We start from the raw sequence: 19,801 nt of genomic DNA, 5'->3' as shown, positions 1-19,801 counted from the left end.
CTCGCTATCTGTCAAATAAATAAATAACATCTTAAAAAAAAAAGTAAACAGTAAAAGTTAATTTTCTTTTTTTTAAAGATTTTACTTATGAGTGAGCACAAGCAGGGACAACAGCAGAGGGAGAGGGAGAAGCAGTCTCCCCGCTGAGCAGGGAGCCAGATTCCAGGCTGATCCCAGGACCCCGGAATCACGACCCCAGGCAAAGGCACACGCTTAAAGGACTGAGCCACCCAGGCGCCCCTACAGTAAAAGTTATGTTCCTAATTCATTTTATTTACCTAATATATTTTGAATGTATTTCAACATGTAATCAACATTTAAAAAATTAATGGGAGATTTTACGTTGTTTTCGTCCTAAGTCTTTGAAATCCGGCGTGCACAGTCTCACACTTTACAGCACCTCAACTGCGACCGGCCACATTTCCGGCTTTCGGCAGCCTCACGTGGCTGACTACTGCACTGGACCGCACAGGTCTAGACCGTCGATCACATGCGCCCTGCTGACGTAAGCGCGGGGCGGGTCCTAGACAGATCGGGGCGGGGCTTCTGGGAGAGCGCGTTTGGGGCCTCCCCGGCTCCCGTAGGAGAGCGCCGGCCGTTGCGGCGCCACGTCCCCTGCGGCGGCGGGAGAAAGATCAGTTGGGCCTCGGGGCGGCTCCGGGCGGCCATGGCCTTTACGTTGTATTCGCTGCTGCAGGCGGCCCTGCTCTGCGTCAATGCCATCGCCGTGCTGCACGAGGAGCGCTTCCTCAAGAACAGTGAGTGGGACCGCGGGGCAGGGCTGAGGGGGCGGCGGCGGATCCCCGGGGGCGCGGAGCCCAGGCGGGCCGCGGGAGGGGACACCCTGGGCCGCGACCAACGGGAGGCCGAGGGCTCGACTCTTGCAGCGATTCCTTGGAGGGAAGAAGCAGAGCCACTTCCCGTCTCACCGAGTTTGAGCTCAACAGCGGGACGAAGATTATTTAACAGATGTCTCCTATGTGCGGGACCCCGGGAGTTGGGATCGGAAGGGGTACAGAGAAGAGCCAGGGAAGCCTCTGCCTGCGATTAGTTTAGTAATTTAATGCACTCCTTTTGTGATCGCTTTTAATGGTCAGAAACTTGGGGTGTGAGGTTTTAGTTACAGAGGAAGGGGCGTGGCTCATTTTGGAGCCTGGGTAATTAGAAGAATGAACTGGGTAATTAGAAGAATGAACTGATGAAGAATGAACCCCCATAGGGGTTCCTGGTGTATGAGGCTAGGAGGAAAGGGAAGGTATTGGGATTATCATGGCATCCAGACACCCACGTTCCAAGAAAAGTTTATTCAGCACAGTTTATTGGGTGTCTACAGTGTGCCAGGCTAGAATCTAAGAATACCGAGGTGAAGACACAGTTATGCCTGTCATACCACAGAATACGGCGATTTCTGTGCCATCCTGGGCGGGCCACTTCTTGCTGTATGAGGCAAAATTAAAACAGGATACTGCATGATGTGCATCATTTTTCTGTGCAAGTATACCTAATATACAAAATATACCATCATTTATAAGCACGCCAGGTATGTCTGTGTGAGTGAAGCCCAAACCCATGAGCAAGATTGATTCATTTCATTTATTCCTTCAGATTTATTGAGCACAAATTATGTGCCGAGCCCATGTAATTAGGTTACAGGAGTCACTTGTCCTTCTAATGGAAGTTAAGTAAAAAATAAATAAGTAACAATGACAAGTATGCAGAATATTATGAAAGAGAAGTGCAGAGAAACACTAGCTTGTGAATCTTTGAAAGCGTTGTGGAGGAAGTGTGTTTAACCCAAAATCTCATAAGTAAGTAAACATTAATTAGGTGAAGGGTTGGGAGGATGAGGAGTAAGAGCTCTTCTGAAAATTGGGGCAGGTGAAACGAGGTTTTAAGGTTTTAAGCAGGGCAGTGACATGACCAGATTTGTATTATTTGCAAGAGCCTTACTACAGTGTGGAGAACAGATTGGAAGGGTAGAATAGTGGGTGTGGGAAGCACCATTCCAAACAGGGCAAGTAGAAATGGTGGGTATCACATCAGCTGAGTTGGTATAATAACAATAACTAACACTTAACACCACATACCAGGATCTGTATCATGTGCTTTACATATATTAACTTGTATAACCCTCACAACAACCCTATGAGATAGGTACTGTTTTCATCCCCAGTTTACAGATGGGAAACCAGAAGTACAAAAGAGAGTAGGTAACTTTTCTATGATCACACAACTAGAAAGTGGCAGAGCTAGGATTCACCTTAGGCATTCTGACTGAGAAGTTCATCTCCTCACTACTATACTGTACAGAAAAGTAGAAGGTATGTGGGGGTTGAATTGTGTCCCCCCAAAAGATACATTGAAGTCCTAACCCGTGGTACCACGTAGGTGACCTTATTTGGAAATAGGGTCTTTGCAGGTATAATCAAGTCAAGATAAGGTCACACTGGATTAAGATGGCCTTAGATCCAATGAGGTGTCCATATAAAGAGAGAGATACAGAAATGTGGGGGAAGAAGGCCAATTGACAACAGAGGCAGAGATTGGAATGATGCAGCAAGAAGCCAAAGAATGCCAGGGATTGCCAGTAACTACCAGAAGCTTTGAGAGGCACGGATGAGATCGTCAGAGTCCCCAAAAGGAACCAACCCTGCTCACACCTTGATTTTGGACTTCTGGTCTCCAGAACCGTGAGAAAATACATTTCTGCTAAGCCATCCAGTTTGTGGCATTTTGTTATGGTAGTCCTAGGAAACTAATACAGATCAGAAGATATTTTAAAGATAGAAAAGGCAGAATTTTACTGTTTGGTCATTGGGAATGCGGAAGAGGAAAAAGTCAAAGATCTCTAGGTTTTCTGGCTTAGCAACTGAGTAAAGCATAGTACATTTACCAAGTTAGATAGTACTAAAGGAAAAATGAGGGCAGCGGTGGTAGGTAAGAAGGTGAAAAGATAGTGAAATAAGTTTTGGACATGGTGAGTTTGAGATTTCTGTGAGATATGCAGGTGGAGGTGTGGGATAGTCAGTTGGAGTTAAGTCCATAGAACAGAAGCAAGAGCCACAGTGGAGACTGAATTTGACTTTGTCAACCACAGATGATAGATGAAGCCATACGAAGAGATGAAATTGCTCAGGGAGAGAATACAGTACAAAGAGAATTGGTGACCAGGACAGTCCCAGAATCTCTTCCAATATTTAATGTTTAGGTAGAGCTGGAAGAACTGATAGGAGAAATTGATGAATGAGCAAAACGAGAAATGGGAAAATCTAGACAGTGGGATTTCACAGAAGTCAAGGAATGTTTGAAGAAGGAGACATGGTACAACAGGGGAATGTTTGGGGAAATCAGATAAGGACAGAAAAATGTCCTAAGCATTCAGGGTAATAGAAGTCATTGGTGATTTTACACAAGTAATTACAACTGTGGATAAAATCCGAATTGGAATGTGTGGAGAAGTGAGCAGAAAGTGATAAAAAGGGCGATCACCGTAACAAATACAGTAATAATGGAAAAGTTTGCAATACTGTGAGAATTACCAAAATGTGATAGAGACACAAAGTGAGCTGTTGGAAAAATGGCACCGATAGACTTGCTTAACACGGGATTGCCATAAACCTTCAATTTGTCAGGAACACACTCTCTGGGAAATGCAATAAAGGGGGGCAATAAAATAAGGTATACCTATATAACATTGTATAGTTTAAAGTGTACAATGATCATTCGATACACATATACTGCAAAACGCTTACCCCAGTTAGTGTTCTTCATGTCAAATAATTATAATTTGGTTGTGGTTGTGGTGGTAAGAACATTTAAAATTTACTCTCAATGCAACTTTCAGGTATACAGTACTGTATTAACTATAGTCCCCATGCTGTACATTAGATCCCTGGAACTTACTCATCTTATAACTGAAAGGTAGTACCTTTTGACCGGGAATTTCCCATTTCCCTCACCACTCAACCCCTGGCAACCACCATACTACTCTGTTTCCAAGAGTTTGAGACTCCACACATAAGTGAGATAATATAATATTTGTCTGGCTTATTTCACTTACTGTAATTACCTCAGGATTTACTCATGTCACAAATGGTAGGTTTCTCTTCTTTTTTATAGCTGAATAATATTCCATTTAATAAATACACCACATTTTCTTTTTCCATTCATCTCTCAGTGCATACTTAAGAGTGTTCCCATATCTTGGCTATTGTGAATAATGCTGCAATAAACATAGGAGTGCAAATATTATCTCTTCAAGATAGTGATTTCATCTCTTGGAGAAATACTCAGAAGTGGATCATTGCTGGATCATATGGTAGTGCTATTTTTAATATTTTTTAAAGATTTATTTATTTATTTGAGAGACAGAGTGCCTATGAGTGGGGGGAGGGGCAGAGGAAGAGAGAGACTCCCCACAGAGCACGGTGCCAATGCGGGGTGTGTTCTCACGACCCTGACATCATAACCTGAGCCAAAACCAAGAGGTGGATGTTTAACCGACTGAGCCACCCAGGTGCCCTGATAGTTCTATTTTTAATTTTTTGAAGAACCTCCACGCTGTTCTTCATAGTGGCTGTACCAATTTACATTTCCATCAGCCATGCACAAAGGTTCCCTTGTTCCACATACTTTTATTTATTACCTCATCTTTATATATAGTTTGAAATCAGGGCGCACGATGCCTCCAGCTTTCCTCTTCTTTCTCAAGATTGCTTTAGCTATTTGAAATCTATTGTAGTAACACACAGTTGATGCCACTTCTGTTTAGCATTATACTGGATATTCTAGCCAGGACAGTTAGATGAAAAAAAAGAAATAAGGGACATCCAGATAGTGAGGCTGAAAAAGTAAAACTATCCCTTGTTTGCAGATGACATAATCCTGTGTATAGAAAATCCTATGGGGTAACTAAAAAGCTATTGGAACGAATAAATGAGTTCAGTAAGATTGTAGGGTACGAGGTCAGGAGCAAAAATCAATTGTTTTTCTATATATGAACAATGAACAGTTGAAAAGGAAATTAAACAATTTCATTTACAATATAAGTAATAAAATACTTGGATAAATTTAACAGAAGAGGTGCAAGTCTCGTACTATGAAAAACATAGGCATTGTTGAATGGAATTAAAGAATAAAGATATTCTTAAAGGTAATTAAAGAAAATAAAGACATCTATGGTCATGGATCAGAAGACTTAATATCATTAAGATGACAATACTTAATATTATTGATTTACAGATTTAATGCAGTCTATCAAAATCCCAGTTGGCTTTTTGCAGAAACTGACAACTGCTCCTAAAGGAAATGGACCCAGAATTGCCAAAACGATTTTGAAAGAGAATACAGTGCCCAGACCTTACTCCCAGACCTGCATTTAAATTTTCCAGAAGTGAAGTTCAGCAGTGTCTTCTCCAAAATTTCTGCAGGTGACTTAGCTTTGTGCCCCTAAATGAAAATCACTACTACAAACTGTTGGAATGGCCCAGAAATGTTAATACTTTCCTCCTATAATTTTGTCTTCATTTCCTCTTCTCTCCAGAAGTAGCACAGATATGTTATCTGAATATATGTTTTGAATATGGTCCCAGAACTAAGGGAAAACACCACATTGGCTTGTCTAAGTTGATAAGCTGTTATTTTAAAATATCTAAGGGGCGCTTGGCTGGCTTAGTCAGGAGAACATGCCACTCTTGATTTCAGGGTCTTGAGTTCAAGCCCCACATGGGCATGGAGCCAACTTAAAAAAAAACAACTCCCTTTATTCAAGGGTGCCTGGCTGACTCAGAGGACCCTGTGACTCTCAATCCAACCCCCATGTTGGGTGTAGCAATAACTACAAAAAATAAAAAATGAAATATCTAAATATGTTTTAAAATAGAATTTTAAGATATTTTGAGTATTTGTTAAATATTGTTTGTGTAGGCTCTTGACTCTTATTTCATAGTAACCTCCTCACTGGTCACCCTCCCTCCAGGTTGTTTCTGTGTCTCCCTCTTTTTTTTTTTTTTTTTTTAATGATTTTGTTTATTTATTTGACAGAGAGTGAGAGAGGGAACACTAGCAGGGGGAGGGGGAGAGGGAGAAGCAGGCTTCCTGCTGAGCCGGGAGCCTGATGCGGGGCTCGATCCCAGGACACCGGGATCCTGACCTGAGCCAAAGGCAGACGCTTAACGACTGAGCCAGCCAGGCGCCCCCAGTTTTATTTCTCTTTGTTTAACCTTCCATGAGAAGCCGAACATGTTTCTCAGTGGTTTGAAATTCTTGAATTCTTTAATATTCATAGCCTCCAACATAAAAGTCAGACTCCCTGTGTGCCCTACAGGCTCACCATAATGTATTCTTTCTTCTCTGTCCCTCCCTTCCTTTTCCCCTTCTGCAGTATTTACCCTGCGTGCCATTCTTACCATGTGCTCCTCGCTCCTGAGCCTTTATACATACTTCCTCTGCCTTCAGGTTCCTTGACTTACCTCATACTGTTCTTTAAGGCCTACCTCTGCCATTTGCCTCTCCTAGAAACCATCACTGACCTATTTCATAGGTTGTAGCACCACTGCAGTTCCTTTCTGGTCTTCTCCAGTAGACTGATGACAAGGATTCTCTCATTTTTACAATTCCATCAGTCAGTGAGTATTTTCTAAATAACTGAATAACATTACCATTATCATATTCTTGCAATTCCTGATTTGAAAGCTGTATGTTTATACCAAATAGTTTAGCCAGTATTTTTTTTTTTAGCCAGTATTTTGACTGTAGTGCAGAGAATGTATTTCTTCTGGTGTTCCACAATGATGCAAATTCCCTTTTTGTACAAGAAAAAAAAAAAACACACATGCAGTGAATTTTAATACCTGCCAAAATTATTCTTACTAGTTTTTGTTTATGGTGCCGGGTATGGATCCATTTGACAAGTATAATGTCCAGTAGCATTTATGAGTGCTACAAAAGAAACATTTCATACATGAAACAGTGTATGACTCAGCTCTGGCTGCCATAAGGAAGTATCATAGACTGGGTATCTTAAACAACAGAAATTGATTTTCTCACAGTTCTGGAGGCTGGAAGTCTAAGATCAGGTCAAGTTATGGTGAGGGCTATCTTCCTGGCTTACAGATGGGTGCCTTCTCTGTGTTTTCACATGGCTAGGTGGAGGGAGGGGGGAGGGAATCGAGATCTCTCTTCCTCTTTTTTGTAAGGCCACAGTCCTATCAGATTAGGGCCTTACCCTTAAGATCCATTTAACTGTAGTTACCTCCGTAAGACCCCGTCTCCACATAGGCTTCAACATAGGAATTTGGGGGGAACACAATTCAATTCATAGCAATAGTTAAAATATTACAAGGTACTACGGATTCAGGGTTTAAATGACTGCTCCAGAGCCAATGTAACATTAGAATTTAGAGTAGTGAGAGCTGTATGAGCCCAAGTAATGGAGGGAGAATTCCTAAAGGAGGTAGATGTTAAACAGTAAATCAGGTGTGCATAAATATAGAGAAATGAGCAAGGCATTTTACAGGTCTTGTATGATAGTCAGGGTATGAGCATGGCAGTTTATAAAACATTAAGAAAACCATGTAGACATATAAGTTTCTCTGTAAATATATACTCCTAAAAAGCATTTGTTGAATTTCATCCCAGATTAAATAGAAATTGTTACATTGAGCTGGAAATTAATTATATTGATCCAAGAGTGATTAGTCCAAGTATACCAGATCATTTACTTCAACATTGATCTTTTTGATCAAGGTAATTTTTTAAAACTTATGTTAGCAGAATTCTTTATTCTGGAGTTTATTGGGTACTTTCACATGAGTGATAGCATTTGTTTCCCATGCAAACTTGGGTGACACTGACAAAGTGAAGCAACTTGTCTCTTTTGCACATATGGAAACAGGGTCAACCAGCCCTCAAAACTCTACTAATACTTTTAATACTAACACTGTACTAATATGTTTCTAATACTTTTTCTTCAGAATGTATCTGGCTGAGGGTTGTTGGCTGAATCTGGATGGATTGCCATTTTGTGTGACTTTTTGAAGTCTGGGCAGCAAAAGAACATTTTTGGTGTTTGCAATAAGTAACTTTTCATATTTAACTCTCTTCCTGAAATTATGGCAGCAACCAGTGCTGGCTAGTCTTACCATTTGTTCTTTTCTAGGCCCTCTAGCAATGGAAATGTCAAGAGAGCTGCAGAATTAAATCTTTCTCCTTTAAAAAAAAAAAAAAAGGCAAAGCTCTTTAAAGCTTTGGCCAATTTCCTTAGAAAAACAACTGAGACTCCCTAAGACTCCCTAAGTAGCAGTTGGAGGGAAAACTATTTGTTACAGTAAAAGATAATCCATGGTATCTGGTCCTTTACTTGTCACCTTTGTGTTTTTTGTCCATGGAATATCTAAACACATGATTTACTCTCTCTACCCAAAATTAAGTTTTCTTTTCATTCTGGTGGCATGGAAATAGAGACTAGGCTAAAATTAACTGATAACTTAGTATTTTTTAAAATACTTCAATGCTGATGCTTAAAATGTCATACTCCCAATATTGTAGAATTTTATCCTGTTCTGTTGAAGAGCAGTTAGTCAGTGTTGGAAAATACATTTTTTTCTGGCAGTCACTCTTATTATGGAAAAACAAACATTCAAACATTTTTGAAACAGGTCTAAAAGAAAAAAAGATTGTTGGAAATTATGCTTTCTAACAATAATTGGGTGCATAATCCATAACATACTGAAAACAAGTCCCTTTTACCATCTAAGATTGTGGCTGTGGGTGGAAAGGCTTGTTATTTTAGCAATGATAAATTCTAAAAAAAGCAGGTAAAGGAAATGAAACCAACAATACCATTTAAAGCTGGTTTTGGGGTTTTTTTTAAAGATTTTTTATTTACTTATTTGACAGAGAGAAGGAACACAAGCAGGGGGAGTGGCAGGCAGAGCAGGCAGAGGGGAGAAGCAGGCTCCCGCAGAGCAGAGCCGGATGTGGGACTCGATCCCAGGAGCCTGGGATCATGACCTGAGCTGAAGGTGGTTGCTTAACCAACTCAGCCACCCAGGCGCCCCTAAAGCTGATTTTAAAACATACTTTTAAATATTCAGAGTAACTCATAGATGAAGACTTTCCACTTGTAGACCTTGTCCCTGGCCTCAGGGTATTCATGCCCTGAAGAGGAAGGCCTAATTGCAGAGGGGTTTCTCCAGTGGGTAAGCGTCTTTACAGGCTTTCTTTTTAAATTTCATTTTTCTTTTTGTCAAAGCAGTGTAAGTGTGTTTGTGGTTGTTAAAGTCAAAAAGCTCTTCTGTTTATAAAGAAAGATAGAAGCCTCCTGCCTCATCTCTCTGCAACCTGAGCCCCATTTCTCAAAAGTAGTTATTTTCAACTCTTCCAAGTTTTGAGTCACTGACTGACTGCTGTGGAAGGGTTTAGTATAATTATACCATCAGCAGGACATTTGTGCTCGTGGGAGCACAAGTACACACACATATCCCCTCCCCCATCTCTCCCATCTCCAGCCAATTATTGGCAATATTGGTATTCCATATTTATGTTACCGTCACTGAATATTGCTCACAGCTGAACAATAAAAAATAATGATGTCGTTCTTCTAGTTGATTTGTGGTTTGAGTATAGAATTCTAGATTGGAACTAATTTTTCTAAAGAGTTTTGAAGACATTGTCCCACTTAATTTTCTCACTTCCAGTATTGACATAAAGAAGTCTGATGTCGGGGACACCTGGGTGGCTCAGTTGGTTAAGCATCTGCCTTTGGCTCAGGTCATGATCGCAGGGTCCTGGGATCGAGTCCCACATCGGGCTCTCCGCTCAGCGGGGAGCCTGCTCCTCCCTCTGCCTGCCGCTCCCCCTGCCTGTGCTCTCACTCTCACTCTTGCTCGTTCTCTCTGTCAAATAAATAAATAAGTAAAATCTTTAAAAAAAAAAAAGTTGGGGCACCTGGGTGGCTCAGATGGTTAAGCGTCTGCCTTCAGCTCAGGTCATGATCCCAGGGTCCTGGGATCGAGCCCCACATCGGGCTCCTGGCTTGGTGGGGAGCCTGCCTCTCCCTTGCCCTCTGCCTCTCTCCCGGCTCATTCTCTCTCTCTCTCTCTCTCTCTCTCTCTCTCTCTCTCTCTCTGCATCTCAGATGAATAAATAAAATCTTGGGAAAAAAAAAAAGTCTGATGCCATTCTGTTTCTGATTCTTTTTATAACCTGAACTGTCTCTCTTAAAGCCTTTAGGGTGTTCTCTTTGTCTTCAGAGGGCTGAGATTTTACAAAAATGTGGCAGCATGTGGGCTTTTTTTTTTTTTATTGGGCTGTTCTCATTGGGTCCTTTTGGCTTAAAGGCTCATGTCCTTCAGTTCCACAATATTATCACTTAATATTTCTTTGATATTTCTCCCTGTCTGTTCTTTCTTCTCTCTGAAACTCCAGTTATTTTGACAGGTTGATACTCTTCTTTTTTCCTTTAGCCTTGTCTGATAGGTTTCCTCAACTTAATCTGTCAACCTCTTGAACTTCTTACGCTAATGTAGCAAGAACAAGAGCTTTGTCTTGATTCCTTAATGTTCCTTTTTTATGGCATCCTGTTCTTGTTTCATAGGTACAGGAGCTTTGCTCTCTATGGATGTTCATTTTTAAAATTTTCTTCTGGGGTGCCTGGCTGGTTCAGTCAGGAGAGCATGCGACTCTGGATCTTGAGGTCATGAGTTTGAGCACCATGTTGGGCATGGAGATTACTTAAAAAAATAAAGAATAAACCAGTCACTTAAAAAAACATAGTAAAAAGGTTTTCTTCTACTTCTTGCATCGTCTCTTCCTCAGAGTCTCCTTTTTCTGTTTTTGCTCTTTCCTTCCAAGTTAAGGATGGTTTCTTCTTGACAGTTCATTTTTAAGTGTAGGGCACAGAGGCTCATTGGAAGCTTTGCTGTGTGCTTGGGGCTTGTTTACTGGTGGGCCTCACTGGTGCTTGAAGACATTGTCTTGTTGACCCCCGCCCCCCCCCCCCCCCCGTGTCAGTATCTGAAGTCTTTCTTCCTGGGCAACTGGCTAATTTCCAAGTAATTTTCTAACTTCCGACCTGCAGAATGTAAGCATTATATGATCAGATTTAGAGATGAGCAGAGATGGGCAAGAGTCTGACACTTTGGTGTGCAGACTTTCATTCCCTCCACTCACAGCGGATGTCCCCAGGTCCAGAGCTTCTGTGGTTCTCTGCTGAAAGAGTAAACCTCTTGTCTTTGATGTGGGTGAGAGGCACACTCTTCCATCAGTCAAGTCTATGAAAGGAGATGGAAGTGCAGGGGGGAGCTAACTGCTCTTACGTAGCCCTTCAGTGAGTCCTGTTTCTTGTCCCTGTTGCCTATATTGGCATTTTGAGGTTTCTCTCACCTTCCCAGGGTTCTCATTCTCAGCACGAGTCACCTCAGTGTTTTATTGTGTGCTCCCTGCAGAGTTTTAGGTTTCACCTTTCTCCACTAAGTCAGTTATTCTTCTTCATTTATTTTTTAATGTCCAAATTTTGATTGAGTTCCCTTGCCTGAAGACTTCTCTTTTGTTAAGCTATATCCTTTATTGTCATTTTTAGTAGGGTTTCAGGAGAAAGCTAAGATAAAAATGCGTATCCATTGATGAGGTTTGAGGTTCAGGACATACTACCCCAAAATATGACACCTTGGCAGTATTTAGTATCTTAAGCTGAAGGAGTTTGAGAAAATGGCAGAAGCAGGAAGGTCGTTCTCACCGTCTGTTCCCCCCTCCCCTTGCCCTCTTTTCTCGAAGCCGATACTTGATCTCCCATGTGAAAGGTACCCTCCCGGTGTCAGGAGGAGGGGAGACATCCTTATCACCGGAGAGGAAAGCTGTAGAAACAAACCTTGTTACTTTTCCAACATTTATTACTCCCCACTCCCAGCTCAAACTCCTTTGTCTTATCAGTTCTTCACAAATGTCTCAAAAGCTTCCTGCTCTAGTCACTTCTTTGGCTCTTCATTCTCTCCTGAAGGCTCCCATGTACACGTAAAAAGTTAATAGATTTTGTATGCTTTTTCCTGTTTATCTGTTTTTATGAGTGTAATTTTCTTTATTTTTTTAAAGATTTTATTTATTTATTTTGAGTGAAAAAGAGACGCAGAGGGAGAGAAACATGGGGCTCAAACCCACAACCCTGAGATCATGAACTGAACTGAAACCAAGAGTCAGATGCTCAACCGACTCAGCCACCCAGGCACCCCTTATCAGTGTAATTTTCAGACCTAGTCAGGGACCCCAGGAAGGTCAGGGTTACCTTTTGCCTCCCTGACCCCATCATGATGAACCAGAACCACAGTGCTTTTTTATTGTACAGAGCTGTTAAAGAGGTTTCTGTAAGGAAGTTATCCCAGCCATGCGGCTTTCCCATAGAAATCTCCTGTAGCAGTTATGGAGGTTGGAAACTGACACAGTTGATGGTGGGTGGTCATTTTGTGTATCCTATATGTCTAGAGATGAATATGAAATAGCTTTTACCACACTGTAAGTAGGTGAAGGCTCGTGCTGCAGTTTGAACTTAGATTACAAAAAGAGGACTGCCATTTAGTGGACAATGCTGACTGAGCTTCTGGGACAGTGAGACATATTTGGAGGAAAGATGTGGTAAAACTCGTGATAGAGTAAAAGCAAATGTTGGAGAAGCGGCAGAAGTTTATTTGCTTGTTGGAGAGAGTAGATCCTGAAGTAGGAGGGTGATGCTGCCCAGGAAAGATGCAGGTATATTTTCTAAAATTATTTTTAATTTGGATAGATGTGTACATTTGATATTGGAGGATTTCTATCCCCTTCCTCTAAAGCTACAGTGGAATGATCTGTTCACGTTACAACTTCTTGTGTCATAAAAATTCAGAAATGGAGTTCTTTGGAATTGGGATCCTAGAAATTACCTTATTTCACCTTATCCCAGATTAACTCAGTCTACTATTACTCACTTCAATTCCACAAACCTTTACTAAATACTTGCTGTGGGATGGGGGTGCAGGAGAGTGGGAAGGTGAAGAAAGACTAAATTTAGTCCCCGTCTTCCAGGATTTTATAGTCTAATGAGAGAAACTTGAAAACAGCTAACCATGAAGGAGAACAAAGTTACTACAGTCAGGAGGCTATTTGAGGAGCAAAGAGAAAGAAGGTTTATTATGATATGAGAGGGAACTAGGAAAGGCCCTGACGCTGAAGTCAGACCTAGATTCAGAAGCTGCCTTTAACATGTACCGCAGTTAGTGGGCATTGAGTGTGAATAGGAATTGGAAGGTAGTGGTGGGATATAAGGCTAGAATGTCAGTTTTAGGATTTGAACTATACTCGGTAGGCAGTGGGAATCATCACATGATTGGGTGGTGGAGAGGTCTGACCCCGTAAGGGAGAAAACTCAAGGGGTTAAGACAGCTAGATTGTGAGGCATCTGTTGAGAGAGTCTTGTGAGACATCAGAGAGGCTGATTGTAACCACTGTGACGGTGGCTGCAGTGCGGGGGCACAGAAACGAGCGACACCCCTGTCAACTGGGATGGCTTGTCAGCACAGCCTGAGCTGGCCTCGAAGGGGGAGTGCGAGTCCAAACACGTTGGCTCTCTTGTGAACCCGAATTTTAAAGTAGCTTTATCCCACAACAAATCTCAGTGTTGATGTGATCAAAAAAGCAGGCCAGTCCTTGCTTAACTTTCATGTTGAGCAAATAAAGGTTGATGAAATGAAGTGCAGTCTTGTTTCCTGAGACTTGGTTCTTTCACATATAAAATAAAGACCATCATCAAGTTTAAGGGCCAGCATGTCAGGAACTAGGCCCTATAGTCATCGGAGCTACAAAACAATGTAATGTAGGATATGAAAAGTGGGCCTGAAATGCAGACCAGAGGACACGTTGCAGAAATGAGGACTTGTAGGCCTTCAGCAGAATGTACGGCAGGAAAGAGAGAACTAGCAGGTAAAGGTAAAGAAATAATGATGTATATCAGGAAAGTTACACAGAAGAAAGTAAAAGACTCTTCTACAGAGAATAAGTGGGGTAGTGGGCTAGATTCCACAGCTAGAATGGAGAAATGAAGAGAGTGATGAAGAGAGAAAGATGTGCCCCAGCCGGCAGGATGGAGCACACTCTGAAAGCCTAAGCAAGCCGTGAGCATGCTTAAGTTCAAATTTCCCCAAGTAATGTAGATAGTGCGTCTCAGCCACAACATTTTTATATTGCTAATTGCGTGGGATTTTACAAATTCTGAATTGAGCTAATTATCGAGTTTGACCATACGCCTTGGTTTTCAGTTCCGACCTGAAAAATATTTTGTTTGAAAAAAGGCAAAAACCAATCAGGATGTCACAACAATCATCTTCACTGAATTAAATGCTATGGAATAATTTAGACTGTAGTTTATTTTATAAAATCAGTGTGGAAATGAAATGAGATTGTTGCTGCTACCAAAGTAAAAAATATACTCTACAATATTTAATCAGTATGGTAACTTTTAATTCAGATGACTATATTTTATCGTCTTTAACAAAGACTCAAGCTCATCTTTTAGAAGATGACTAATGAGGGAGCAAGGCAAGTGCATAATAAATTTCAACACAACTAATCATTTTTATATTATGCAGTTGGCTGGGGAGCAGACCAGGGAATTGGTGGATTCGGAGAGGAGCCAGGAATTAAATCTCAGCTAATGAACCTTATTCGATCTGTAAGAACTGTGATGAGAGGTAAGGAAAAAAAATTAGTGAAACACTCTTTTAAGTTTTAATTTTGTGATTTGAAGTGGCAAAGCTTCTGAGTGTGAATACTATCACACCATTTTTGTAGTGAAGTTTTTTTCTCTTTAACCTGGCTTTACTGTTTAGAAGTTAACTGGTTTTCTTTCTTAGTTTGCCTCTTACTTCTGTCTAAACCATTTGATGCGAATGGAATGCCCAATGGTATAATCTGTTCACGTGTTACCTCTCAGACTTGAAAGCAGTGTTCTTACCTTTTGGAAATTATGTTGCTTCAAGTAGTAAAGTCATCTAGAGTCCTAGAAGGCTTTTGAAAGAAAAATAAAGGTCCCATATCTACCAGTCTATTGGATATTATTTTAAAGATTTTATTTATTTATTTGTCAGAGGGAGAGAGCACAAGCAGGGGGAGCAGCAGGCTGGGATCATGACCTGAGCCGAAGGCAGACGCTTAACTGACTGAGCCACCCAGGCGCCCCTATTAGATATTATTTTAGAGCAACTGGAGAAAGAAGGGTTCAAAAGTTTTTATTTAAAACCATTAAAATTAGGGTCTGTCTCCCTCTTTCGTTGTTAGGATTTTTGATCACAACTCTGTATAGAATGGTAAATAAGTTCACTCTTAATTTAGTGGTGAAACTGTGGAATCTTCTTTGCCCTTTATTCCTAATGTCAAGTGTCACAGACAGCCGTGTCTCCTTCTGCCTGGGCCTGATGTGCTTCTGTGTTCCCAGCCCTGCACCAGCACCATTCACAGATGTCTTATATTGATTCAGTTGTACCAGTGTGACTCTTAACCCCAGTCACACAAGCCCTCTTTAAAATAAATTTTGGATTTTATGATCCAGTGCATGTTCCTTTGTTATAATGATTTGCAACATAATTATGGATGACATATTGGTATTTTCATCTTCCCTGGATGCTAGTAACTATTACTTAGTTTTTTCCTGCTATTTTCTTTATAGTAACGAACTTTTTTTTTTTCTTTACAGTGCCATTGATAATAATAAACTCAATTGCCATTGTATTACTTTTATTATTTGGGTGAAGAACAGTGGGGGAAATGGAGACTCAGAAGAAGAGATGCCAGCAGAAGTTATTACTTCAGTCATTATTGGAATATACATGTCTTAGCTGGTCATCCTTGCACTTGACAAAAATGTAAACCTGACAATAAAGCCAGAGTCCCTATTTATCTGATTTTTTAAAAAATGTTGCACTTATAGTTTCATTACAGAAAGATTAGGTCATCAGAGGCAGTAACTATCCAGGATTGGAATACATTTGATTGCTACCTGTTAATAAAAGTTCATGCTATGATAAAGATTGTTAAAAGGGTACAGGACTGTCATTTGTGTGGTTTTAGAGATTTTTCCTCTCTCACTTCTCAGGGATAAATTTTTTTCAAGGTTTTGAAGTCCTTGTGACTTAGCTATGATGTGAGAGTGATTATCTTCCTACATAAAATTTAAAGGATTTTTAAAAAGTAATTACTACATATAAAATGATAAATTGGTAATTTGGATAATTTTACTTTGAACACTTTATTTTGTCTATATATCGTTTTGGCCATGACAATTCAAATTTATAGCAACTATTGAGCAATACTCTGACTTCAGGGAGAATTTAATTTTGTAAGTCAGATAGTCACATGATGATTGTGTTTTTAAGTTCTTTTCATGTGTTTGTTATTTTATTAGTTGGCCTGAATGATATCAGACCACTATCTACATATTTCCATTGGTAGAAAAATCTGTGTAGAAAAGTCTGTGCCCTTTTTTACAATAATGACTTATTTCTTAAAATCAGCCTAAATATTAGCCTGCAAGAGCAATCCTAAACAGTCACAAACTATGCTATGTAGGAAGACTATTGTGAAGCATTTACCTCTCCCCCAAATTATCACGTTTCCGTTTTCTGGAGTAGCACATTAAGGGGTATAATTCTTAATTCTTCATTCTGTCTGTCAGTAGAGATTCATGTTAGATAAGTTTTTTGTTTTGTTTTTATATTCTTAGACCATTCCATATTTGCTCATTCCATAATACAGTTTTATGCAGGAAGATTAAAATTATGTAAGTGGTTTTCCTAGGAAATTGTCAGTTATTATAGTTTAAAGGGATAGAGTGGCATCTTTGTTTACAGGAGAACATTTGTAAATAAAGTTAAATTTCCAAGTCAAGCACTTGTTTTTGTACCTTACCTGTCAGTATTAACTGAATTAATCTCATTTCATGTGTGACACTGGTTATATACTTTCTTTGCTGTAAAATCACCTAGCATAAATTTAATGAAAGTAAACATTACAGTCACTTTTTTTCCTTCAGTGAGTTAACTGAATTGCTGATTACATCAAGGAGACTCATGAGCAACTTTTATTCCATGATTTAGGTTACTTCTAAAACTTTGGAGCAGGTACTGAATGCCTTTTGGCCATGCCTGAATTAGAGATAGATGATCTTTGGGCCACAGGCTTGCAGCTGAACCAAAAAGATGTACCAGGGATTCTTAGTTGATTATCTGGCTCATATGAGTAACATATCTGGCACTTAGAAGCAGTGTTCTTTTGGCCTTAACAAAAATCCGATGCATGAGTCGAAGTTTAAGCCACTGAACAGATTCAATACATGCAGTTAATTGAGAGCACTCCCATTTCTCCACAGACCATACAGAACTTTAAAAGGAAAGAAAAGCGAGACCTTGGCCTGATGCCATTTTCTTGTAAAATTTACAGCACACCTTCATGCTCGTTTAGTGGCAGGATTCTGTCCAAGTTCAGACTCCAGTGGAGACCAGTCATAGCAGGGCAGGATCAGAATATTCTGTAGCAAAGTAGTTCTAAGGAAACTGAAGCACTGAATATCAAAATATTTCATCTCTGGCGGCCACTTAACACAATTCTAGCTTCAGTGTGCCTGTAGGGAGATCGGCAAGCTTTCACAGGTTAGTCCTGATTTTCCCAGAGCAGTTGAAATTCAGTAAGTATAGTATCTTACTTAGTTGGCAGTAACTTCAGTGTCTGTTTGCCTGCCCACATCCTCCCCTTAGCCATTCTCTGTTAACAATTGGTGATCATTCTAGATTCCAAATATCCATGATGTTTATGGTCCTAATGTATGCTGACCCTGTGTCTATATGCCTCTGACCTATCTCATAAAGGATCTTGGCCCATGTGTAGATGTTAACCACATTCATACCCTGATCTTTAGTTAAGTACAGTGGTTTTCAAGTTTTGATTGTTAATGATAGAACCAGATTCCAAAAGGGATAACACAGAACTGTAATGCTCCACTAACCGAAACAGATGAGAGCAGTTCACTTATTTCTAGTCGAAGCAGGGATGGGGCCCAAAGGCCCACTGTTCAACCTCCACCCCACTCTTGTCATCATTCCTAAGGTACTTCCACAAAACTCTTAAGTTTTCGAAAACATAGTTTAAAAGAGTATCTTAAAAAAAAAAAAAAGAAATCCGTACTTTAGATAAGAGTAGGCAATGTGATCTGTGGTCTACAGGTATATGCTATCACTTGAGTTATATGATGTACTCATGAAGTGATTTGAGAGAAAGCAATATATCTGAGTAGTAAAAAAGGGTGGGAGGTGGGGTATTTCTAATATGCCAAGCAAAACCTTTTATCATGACAAGACAAACTTCCTAAGACCTCAGTTGTTTACAGTTGCTTCGTCTGTAAAACTGGTCCAGAACTATTTCAGAACAGAAATCTGCTCCAGGTGATTATGTATGTATACCTTTTCCAGGTCACTAACCTTTGATTCTAGATGTACCTCAACCAAAGAGATGTTCTCCCAAAGTAAATGTTTTTAGTGAAATAAAGTGCTTTCTCAGTGCCTCATAGTTTCAGAGTTATTACCGATAAATAAAATTTTGATACTAAGCAAAATGGAATTATTTTTTGCTGAAATTTTTCTTGGCCCCTGATTGGTCATTAGATGCCAGATATTATGAAAACATTCTGTGCAAGGACTTTAGACACATAGTGGGCAGTGTCCAAGGGTATTGATCAAGGTGAATTTTGGAATCTTACTGTTTGTTTCAGGAAAACACTGCTTTCTTTACTCTTTGTGTTTTTGACACTGCTTTCTTTACTCTCCCTTTGTGTTTTTGTACCATCTTTCTCTTTTCCAAAATCAGCCCCTTTTTTCTTTTTTGTCAATAACAATTTTTTTTTCATTATTGAAGTATAGTTGACATACAATGTTACTACTTTCAGGCAACATAGTGATTTGACAGTTGTATACATTATGCACTGCTCATCCCCATAAGTATAGTCACCATCTGTTTAGACATCCTATCCCTTCTTTATTCATCTTGCCCTTTGGCAAGCAAAATCATTTGAGTCTTTTGAGGAGGAAGCCATTAGTCCTGTTCAATCATGCCACATTATAGTGAGTGACACCATCACTTATACTGCCAAACTGCCCAAGCCTAAAACTTAGTAATTGATGCCTTCCTCTCCCTTACCAATTTAATCTGTCAACAATTTCTGACTATTTTACTTCCTAACATCTCTTCAATTTGCTTTGTTTCCCCACAATTTAGTGCAAGCATCTCTTCTTGTAGCCCTGCAGTAGCTTACCTGGTCTTACATACAAGTTGGCCCCTCTCCCATCCATTCTCCATACTACACCCAGAGTAAGCACTTAGAAAAAGGCAAGTCTTAACATTACCCACTTGCTTAAAATCCTTCAGAGCTGTTTTAGTCTGGTCGCAGCTCTTAGGTCTGAAGGGGAAACTAGGAGCTGATTCCTTTTCCTCCAACCACGTATGTCCTCACATAGAAAATAGACTTAACAAATATGAATAAAACAAAAACAGCCGCCAGGACCAGTGGGGAGGAAAAGTAGTAGAAGGTCACTAGTCCAGAGGAAAGTGTTCTAGCTCACAACATGGCAGACTGCTGCACTGGGCAGAGATGTTGGATGGGTTCTGGCAGCACAAGTCCCAAGGCAAGGAGTTTCATTTGTGCAAACCAGAGTGCGTATCCTATTATGTCAGACCGCTCCAGAAAGTTTTTCATTTAGTCGTTTTCATAGAGAATGCACAGGATGACCACCTC

At 40.2% G+C, this 19,801-nt stretch overlaps 2 protein-coding genes across 2 annotated transcripts in view; both read left to right on the top strand.

Annotated features, from left to right (window-relative positions):
- Positions 1-560: 560 nt before the first annotated feature.
- Positions 561-18,572, top strand: IER3IP1 (immediate early response 3 interacting protein 1). Its single transcript, XM_027575801.1, has 3 exons — positions 561-758; positions 14,613-14,714; positions 15,716-18,572. The coding sequence occupies exons 1-3, from the start codon at positions 668-670 to the stop codon at positions 15,769-15,771; spliced, it is 249 nt and encodes an 82-aa protein (XP_027431602.1). The 5' UTR covers positions 561-667; the 3' UTR covers positions 15,772-18,572.
- The window catches only part of HDHD2 (haloacid dehalogenase like hydrolase domain containing 2), a 55,865-nt gene continuing 36,693 nt past the window's right edge, over positions 630-19,801 (top strand). Inside the window, exon 1 of the mRNA XM_027575797.2 lies at positions 630-758. The gene's annotated coding sequence lies outside the window, so the exon portion shown is untranslated. The remainder of the gene's footprint in view (positions 759-19,801) is intronic.

The sequence above is a fragment of the Zalophus californianus genome, chromosome 14, assembly GCF_009762305.2.
Source record: "Zalophus californianus isolate mZalCal1 chromosome 14, mZalCal1.pri.v2, whole genome shotgun sequence".
In the NCBI taxonomy this organism is placed as follows: domain Eukaryota; kingdom Metazoa; phylum Chordata; class Mammalia; order Carnivora; family Otariidae; genus Zalophus; species Zalophus californianus.
This window is presented reverse-complemented; position numbering and strand designations above follow the sequence as displayed.

Bases quoted from the DNA above. Each gene is read 5' to 3' on its own strand.
- IER3IP1 (XM_027575801.1), top strand. From the start codon at position 668: ATGGCCTTTACGTTGTATTCGCTGCTGCAGGCGGCCCTGCTCTGCGTC. The intron at 759-14,612 runs GTGAGTGGGACC...TATATTATGCAG, and splicing joins GGAGCGCTTCCTCAAGAACA to TTGGCTGGGGAGCAGACCAG. The intron at 14,715-15,715 runs GTAAGGAAAAAA...TTTTCTTTACAG, and splicing joins TGTAAGAACTGTGATGAGAG to TGCCATTGATAATAATAAAC.